Below are 8,244 nucleotides of genomic sequence, written 5' to 3' on the forward strand. Positions count from 1 at the left end.
TTATCATGCTACAATCCAGCCAGGTCACTTCTACAGTAAGGGAGCCTACCATTACCAGCATAACAAAAATGGTTAAAGCAACATAGTCAGCAGGGCTCCACAGGTGGAGATTGTCATTGTAGTCCAGTGCCATGGCTGTGAGATGGACTCTTTTGGTTCGAACCCTGTGATGTTTCTTGGGCATAAAGATGATCAGTCATCCTAAGGAACAAGGCCCCTGGTGGCTCAGCTTCTTTGTCCTAAGGGGCTAATTAAAGCTCAATCATGAAATTCCAGCAAAGCAGATTTTTTTTAAAAAGCCGATATGACCAATTGCTATTCTTATTGTGTTCATGCAAACAATCAGGCCAAATTGAAACTAGTCTTAATAAAGTAAATAAATTGGTCTTAATTTGGCTCTTTAATAAAAATGAGGGTGATTTTAGGGGGGAATTGTGTTTCAGTAGACTCTGTAACACAAAGTGGTGAGAATTAGACTCAAAGCTTTATTTTTCACCTGTGAATTAAACTAGATCCTGAATTTATCTCTAGCTTTTACTGCAATAACACTAAAATCTATAACACAGTTTGTCTCCACTAGTTACAAGCCCTACTCGTACTCAGAGCATACCATCTCTAGACATCACTGCCACCTCCTCTGATACCCAGGCCTCATCGTCCCTCTGACACAGAACAAGGACCTCTTGGCTCTGAAAGAAAACTTCCTCCCTCCTCAGCTTGAAGCAGCCACAGAAGAGACCCAACACCCCTTTTCTCTAAAGAATTCAGAGCCAAGATACTTGAGGGGGATATGGTAGGCAATCAGATAGACATGAGCAAAATAAGGACAATGAGCCAACTGGAGGTGAAAGGGACAGGACCTGGAGATGCGCTTCTCACCACTCCAACTGCTCTGAAGCCCGCAATGGAGGAACCCATGTAGGGTAAACCTTTACATCTTGCCAGTAGGAGTTGGGACACCTATTGCTAATATATAGAACTAGAGGCCCGGTGCACGAAATTCATGCACGGGAGGGTTGTGTGTCCCTCAGCCCAGCCTGCACCCTCTCCAATCTGGGACCCCTCGAAGGATATCCCACTGCCCGTTTAGGCCCAATCCCAGTGGGATTGGGCCTAAACGGGCAGTCGGACATCCCTCTCACAATCCAGGACTGCTGGCTCCCAACCGTTCACCTGCCTGCCTGCCTGATTGCCCCTAACCGCTTCTGCTTGCCAGCCTGATCACCCCCTAACCACTCCCCTGCCAGCCTGATTGATGCCTAACTGCTCCTCTGCTGGCCCAATTGCCCCCCACTTCCCTCCTGGTCACCCCTAACTGCCCTCCCCTGCAGGCCTGGTCGCCCCTGTTCTCCCCCGAAGGCCTGGTAGGCCCCAACTGCCCTGCCCTGCTGGCCCAGTCACCCCTAACTTTCCTCCCCTGCCAGCCTGGTTGCCCCTAACTGCCCTCCCCTGCAGGCCTGCTCACTCCCAATTGCCCTCCCCTGCATGCCTGCTCACTCCCCACTGCCCTCCCCTGCCGGCCATCCTGTTGTGGCCATTTTGTGTGTTGGAGTGATGGTCAATTTGCACATCACCCCTTTATCATATAAGATTGTTCCATTCATTTTGGGAAGAAAGTCACATACTGGAACCTTTATATGTTGGGACCCACTGTTTGGGATGCAGGGATGTTTTCTCTACAGGTTGCTGCAGTAGCTTCCTGTGGTGAATGTCTGACTTGTACTGGGTGTTCTAGTTGTTGTCTTTAAGTATCTAATAACTACAATATAAACTCTTCTGATAATTTCACCCTCCCTTATAGCAATGGACATACTAAGCTGCTGGCTGGGTGGTTTCTGATATGTGGCTCTGCTCTAAATAAAATAGAAAGTGAAAAGGCTAAAATAAAAATAATAAGGAGCTGGCATGTATTGAGTGCTCCCATACAGCAGGTGATGGTTAAGGCATTATAAACCTCATCAGCACCTACAGAGTAGGTGCTATTATTCCCCATTTCACAGTTGAGGGTCATTCCGATGGTCAATGGTGGAGCAAGGCTCAAATCTGGGCAAGCTGGGCTGAGAGGTTTTTTACCTTCTGGAATCAGCAGCTTTATAAAGCAATTTTATCATTTAGCATAAATTAGCAGGATCCCCTGGCTCCTAACACACTCCCTTCCTTTGTTTCAGGTAACACCGGGAGTTGACTGCAGTGACTGGAATGAGAAGTGAGAAGAGATCATAAGGAAATGAGAAATGACTGCCTGAAGGGGAACAATAAGGAAAGATTAATTTGGGAAAGGCCCAAAAAGGAAGCCACCACGTGCACATCACGTGGGACTCTTCAAGGTGAAGGTGGTGCTCTCTCATCATCTTTCGTGAGCTGGAGCTTCTGTGGGCATGACCCCTGCAGCCCCTTCCTGAGGGGATTTTGGGAGAAAAGATGGAATGGTTGCTGCAGATGTTAAGAGGAGCCAGCTGAGCGGGTGGTTTACTGCAGAGAGTGTCCCACTGGAGGAAAGAAACTGATGTTGGAAGGAATACGCCAGGAATGGGAACAAGACATGCGCCTGGGACAGTGGCCGGGACCCCCAGGCCAAGTTTTGTGAGGATTCCTATTTTGAGAAGGTCAAGGTTGAAACTGTCTCTTACAGGATTCCTCCTCTCTAAACCCCAGGCTGCCCTGGCCTTTTCCAAGTAAGAGCTTCCCTTCTACCTACTTTTGTGGGAAAAATTCCAAGAGCCAGCACTGTGTTGATTCCCCTGGGCCTTCAAAGGTGAAGTCTGCCCTAAGGGAGCTCAGGTGCCTGGGAGGCAGAACGTCAAATGCTTATCAGCAAGGAGGCTCTGGGTTTGGACTCTGTCTTCAGTCCCAGGTTCCACCACGTGCTGTGTCACCACAGGTAGATTACCCAACTTTTCTGTGCCCCAGTTTGCCCATCTGTGAAATTATATTCATCTCACAAAGTAGTGAATTTCTTAATTAGAATAGATGTAAAAGCATTTAGCTAACTGTCTAGCTCAAGGTAAACTTGAGAAAAAGGATTATTTTTGTTATAAGCATGAAGTGGAGGGAACAAAAATATAAACAAAACACCGGTAAGAGGTAAGAGGGTGTGGAAACACAGAGGAGGGAGTGCCAACTCTGCCTGGAGTAGGAGCTCACTAAAAGAGTTCTTAAAACCTGGGGCCTTGGTCCTGGTGGGAGGGGTTCTCAGAATGGGCATCTTGAATATGTTTCCCAGGTGATTCTGCTATGCTTTCTGCCCCTTAGCTACCAGAAAACCATTAATTATACTTCTTCTTTTCTTAATCCTCACCTGAGGATATTTTTTATATTGAGTTTTTAGAGAGAGTGAAAGGAAGGGAGGGAGGGAGGGAGGCAGAGAGAGAGAGAGAGAGAGAGAGAGAGAGAGAGAGAGACATCAATGTGGGAGAGACACATTGGTTGCCTCCTACATGAGCCCCAACCAAGGTACATGCCCTTGACCGGAATTGAACCTTGGAACCTTCAGTCTTCAGGTCAGCACTCCATCCACTGAGCCAAACTGGCTAGGGCTAATTACGCTTCTTTCAAAGGAACACTTTCATTAGTAAAAAGTACACTGGGCCTTGGAAAATAGAAAAAAGAATTGCCCATAATCCCAGTATCACAACACATTCATCATTAGCAACGGTGCCCCATTTTTTCCTCATGCATCTTATTTCTGTTGTTTTAATAGTTTTAATAACAGTGCATGTGATAGTCATATTTTGCATTTTTGCCTTATTATGCAATCATAGGCATTATTAGTATGTTATTTTCATAATGGATTTTTATTTTTAACTTTTTTTTCTAAATAGAAGTGGCTTTTGTTTTCTTTTTTAAAAAAATCCCAGACAATCTGAACTAGTATAAAAAGAAAGTACAGCTGGGGGGGGGGGGCGGGACAATGGGGGAAAAAGGAGGACATATGTAATACTTTCAACAGTAAAGATTAAAAAAATAATAAAAAGAAAGTACAAATCTCACATAGTCCTACTGCTCAGACATAATCATTGACCATGTTTGTGTCCTTCCAGATTTTTTTCTAAGCAAAGAAACATATACAGACTTTTTACATTTAAGGAGTTATATTAGGTAATGGTTTCTAGTGACTGCACAGATTTATTTTTGTTTATATCAAATCTATGTAACTAATAATCTATTGTTGGATACTTGTTTTGTGTGTTTATTTCTCTACCATGTGAATTGACCATAATTTACTTAAGCATTTAGCTATTTTTAGATATTTAAGTAGTTTTCTTCTTTTGTTTTTGCTATAATTAATAACAATGCTTTGAAAAATCTTCAGGCATATGGCTTTCCCCATATTTTGAATAATTTCCTGGAGTGGAAGCATTGGGTCAAAGGGCAGGGACATTTTATGCTTCTTGATTCGTATCATCAAGCTGCTTTTTCAAAGGGTTGTTTGTGCCTATTCAGATCCTTCCAGCAAAGTGCTGGGACCAGTAACCCAAAGTGGGTAGGTGGGGGTGGGGGTGGGGGTGGGGCGAGGAGGTAGTCTCCCTAAGAAGCTAGCAGCTTCTAAAGGGGACAGCATAGACAGCAGAGGAGAGAGTGAATATGAAGAATGGAGGGAAAGAGAAAGGAAAGAAAAAAACATTTTGCCTGTAATTTTTTCCAACTGGATAAGTAATTCATGCTTCTTGTAAAAACCCAAACTTTTCCATAAATGTTTACAGTTAATATTAAAAGTCCTCTGCTGATGACAAGCTCTACTAACAGTTTAGGTATATTCTTGCAGGGTTTTTGTTTTTTACAAACATTAATGTATAACTTGTCTTGTTTTAAAAGAACTAGCTTCATGCTATACACACTAGAGTGCGACATCTCTACTGGAGGCTATATCTTACACACCTTTGGAATGATTACTTCAAGTGTGCAGACAATTTTTTGTTTAGTACCTAACTAGATTAGAATGAGAAGCAATACTGTCCGCTTCCCCTGCCAGAGGGCTCGCCCCAGGCCTTGTCAGCACTCTCCTGTGAAGGACAGGCCTTCTGCTGTCGGGCCAACAACGCCAAAGTGACCACGGCAGTTCCAAGAACTCTGGCTCTTCCCCCATCTCCGCGGGCTCAGGGGGTCCCCCTCCTTCCTCGAGGCGTATCCCTCACGTGAGGCCGCACGCTCTGGGCGCCCGGCTGATTCAGCCTCTGCAGAACCCCTGGTCAGCCCCGTGACTCAGTTTCTCCATTTGCTCACGCGGGCCTACCGCGTGAAACACCTGCGCAGAATGCGGAAAGGGCCTCCGACGGCGTCTCCCGAGTGCGCGCTCCCAGGCGGAGCCCCAGGGACAGGCATGGATGCCGCCCAGAGCGCTCCTTCGGGCCGTGCCCTGCACCGGCCCTGGTGAGTCCGCGCTGCCTGGGGTAGCAGAGCTCGGCCGCGTGCGTCGGCAGGACTCGGGGGGAGACACCCTCTTGGGACCCCCCCGCCAGGGTTCATGAAGGGCCCAGGCCGTGGAGAGGTTGCCGGGGAGACGGCCGGTGCCCCGGCTCTCGACCCGCCGCCTGACGCAATCCGAGGCGCCCTTGCTGCATGCCAGGCTGGGGAAACCTCCCTCGCCGTTGCATCACTCCTGACAGGGCTGCTGCAGAGAGGGAGCCGAACCAATCAGCGGGCGCGATGGGGCGGGGGCCGGCCGCCCAGTGACCCACTCGCAGGGCGGAGCGGTTAAGCGGCCAGCAACATCCACAGGTCATTGGCCCAAAATGAGGTTGGCCCCGCCCCAATCACCGCGGCAGCTGGCAGCGGAGGGCGGTGCCTGCCCACCGGAGGGTTTAAAAAGGGCCTTGGCCGGGGCTGCGCAGCTGGAGCGACTCAGCGGTGCCAGGCCAGGTGTGCGCGTCCGTCGGTCCTTCCGTGCCCGCGCCGGAGACCTGCCCGGAGGACGCCCGGGCCCGTCCCTGTGCCCGGCACCATGAAGCAGGCATCCGCAGCCCAGGACACCTCGCCCGCCTCGCCGCCCGCCTCCCCGCCCGCGCAGCCCCCGCGGGACGATGGCGAGCCCCGGGCGCTGTGGATTTTCGGGTACGGCTCCCTGGTGTGGAGGCCCGACTTCGCCTATAGCGACAGCCGCGTGGGCTTCGTGCGCGGCTACAGCCGCCGGTTCTGGCAGGGAGACACCTTCCATCGGGGCAGCGACAAGATGGTGAGCATTCAGCCATGCCCCGGGGAGAGGGATAGGGTCGGGCAGGAGAGGGGGCGCCGGCGTGCCCAGGGCTCTGTGGGCAGACGGACTCCTGGCCGATGGGGGAAATAGGTAAACCCTATGCCCGGGGGTTTGTGGCTTAAATTTGTGTGCCCAGTGGATCGCGGTGTGATGCCTGGAGTCTGTGATCCTGTGTTGTTGATGAGTAGTTCTGATGATCAGCCTGGGGCCCTGCCAGGTGTCTATTTCTCTTGCATCCATGCATCACTCCCTCCACTCTCCCCTGGGTGAGTGGGCTCTCTGAGGCCTGTGCTGGCAGAGTTGGTAAGTCCTCTGGCACGGATGCAGAGCTTTCTAACTTGTCTCTTTTGAAATCTGTTCTTCCTTCCTAGCCTGGCCGAGTGGTGACCCTTCTCGAAGACCATGAGGTAAGTGCCCGAGTGAAGACAGGGCCCCTGGGGCCAAGCATGGAGGGGTGCCAACAGACAGTCTGTGAGTCCTTGGCTGCAGATTAGGTTAGATGTCCTTCTGACAGAAGGAAAGGGTGGTCTGGTTCCGTGCTTCTCACCAGGATTTCCTGTTAAAGCCTGAAACGCACATTCCTGACAAGCCTACAGGTGATACCCTGTTAATCTGGTTAAGAAAAGGGAGGACAGCTTGGTGCAGATATTGCTACTGGGTGGCTCAGCAGCCCTCCTCCCACCTCCCTTAGAGAGCAGAGTCCTGGGGTGGGACCCGAGAGGAGCTGTCGTGACTGACCCCTATGTCCTGTTTCCTCCTAGGGCTGCACTTGGGGCGTGGCATACCAGGTGCGCGATGAACAGGTGAGCGAGGCTCTGAAGTATCTGCACGTGCGGGAAGCAGAGCTCGGTGGCTATGATACCAAGGAGGTCACCTTCTACCCCCAAGATACCCCTGACCAACCACTCAAGGCATTGGCCTATGTGGCCACCCCACAGAACCCTGGGTACTTGGGCCCTGCACCGGAGGAGGCCATTGCTACACAGATCCTGGCCTGCCAGGGCTTCTCCGGCCACAACCTTGAGTACTTGCTGCGCCTGGCAGACTTCATGCAGCTCTGTGGGCCCCAGGCACAGGACGAGCACCTGGCAGCCATCGTGGACGCTGTGGGCACCATGCTGCCCTGCTTCTGCCCCACCAAGCAGGCGTTGGGACTGGTGTGAGGGGCTGAGCCCTGCAGGGAGTGCCCACGTGGACATGGGGGCCAGGTCCCCACGCCTGTGCACACAGACAGACTTGGTACAGCTGGAGCCCACTCAGGGGACTCAGTGGGCAGCGAGGGCTCCTCTCCCTGAGCCCCTGCCTGTCCATCAGTCTCCAGCTCTCTCCTGCCTGACATTGACTTACTACTTGAAACTATTTATTGCACCATGTTGGTGTGATGGGCAGAGTGGGGGGCCTGCCCTGGACACATGGGCCCTGCTGAGCGGTGTCCCGTCCCTGATTCCCCTCAGTGCTGCTGCTAACCCCACACCATCCAGACCTCCCCCTCCCCCTCTAACTCCCTAATCCCCAAACCATTCCCTGGCCCCAGAAATATCACCTGCTAGTAAGGGACAGGAGGGAGTGAGGGGATGGGGCTCTGAAGGAACTGAGGTCCCTTTCAGCCTTGTTCATCCCCCAGGTCCCCAGGGCAAAGCTATATCTGGAGCCCAGGCATAGCTGCTGGAGCTGGGCCTGGATCTCTCACCCACTTGGCTTTGTTCTCCTGTCCTGTATGTCTGTCTGTGCAGTCCTATCTGTCTGTCTGTTTATTCCTGGGAAATTGATCACTAGGCCTCGGTGCCATCCCATCTGTCCCTTACTATTACCCATAAACTGATGTCTTATTACCTGTGCTGTGCTGGAATGTGGTTCTTCAGATGGGGGTTGGGGTGAGTGAGGTGGTGAAGCCCTGGATGCCTTATAAAGAAGGGAAAGGGCTCCCTCTTTGTCTCCCATCTCTTCCTCCCAGCTGCCAGGTTACACCCTCGCATGGGCACCGTTCAGGTCTTAGTGCACACCAAGAACACTGAGTCCTGCAGAATTCAGCCTGTGTGGCTGGCCTGGGC

General features: G+C 51.2%; 1 protein-coding gene across 2 annotated transcripts; it reads left to right on the forward strand.

The window, feature by feature from the left end:
* The first annotated feature begins 5,455 nt into the window (after positions 1–5,455).
* Positions 5,456–8,025, forward strand: CHAC1 (ChaC glutathione specific gamma-glutamylcyclotransferase 1). 2 transcript variants are annotated; one of them, XM_036297728.1, is made up of 3 exons: positions 5,456–6,172; positions 6,565–6,600; positions 6,955–8,025. In XM_036297728.1, the coding sequence occupies exons 1-3, from the start codon at positions 5,942–5,944 to the stop codon at positions 7,354–7,356; spliced, it is 669 nt and encodes a 222-aa protein (XP_036153621.1). In that variant the 5' UTR covers positions 5,456–5,941; the 3' UTR covers positions 7,357–8,025. The 2 variants fall into 2 exon arrangements, with proteins under 2 accessions (XP_036153621.1, XP_036153631.1); XM_036297738.1 differs by lacking the exon at positions 6,565–6,600 and having other exon boundaries at positions 5,783–6,172.
* Positions 8,026–8,244: the final 219 nt, after the last annotated feature.

The sequence above is a fragment of the Myotis myotis genome, unplaced genomic scaffold (assembly GCF_014108235.1).
Source record: "Myotis myotis isolate mMyoMyo1 unplaced genomic scaffold, mMyoMyo1.p scaffold_m19_p_1, whole genome shotgun sequence".
Classification (NCBI taxonomy): Eukaryota; Metazoa; Chordata; class Mammalia; order Chiroptera; family Vespertilionidae; genus Myotis; species Myotis myotis.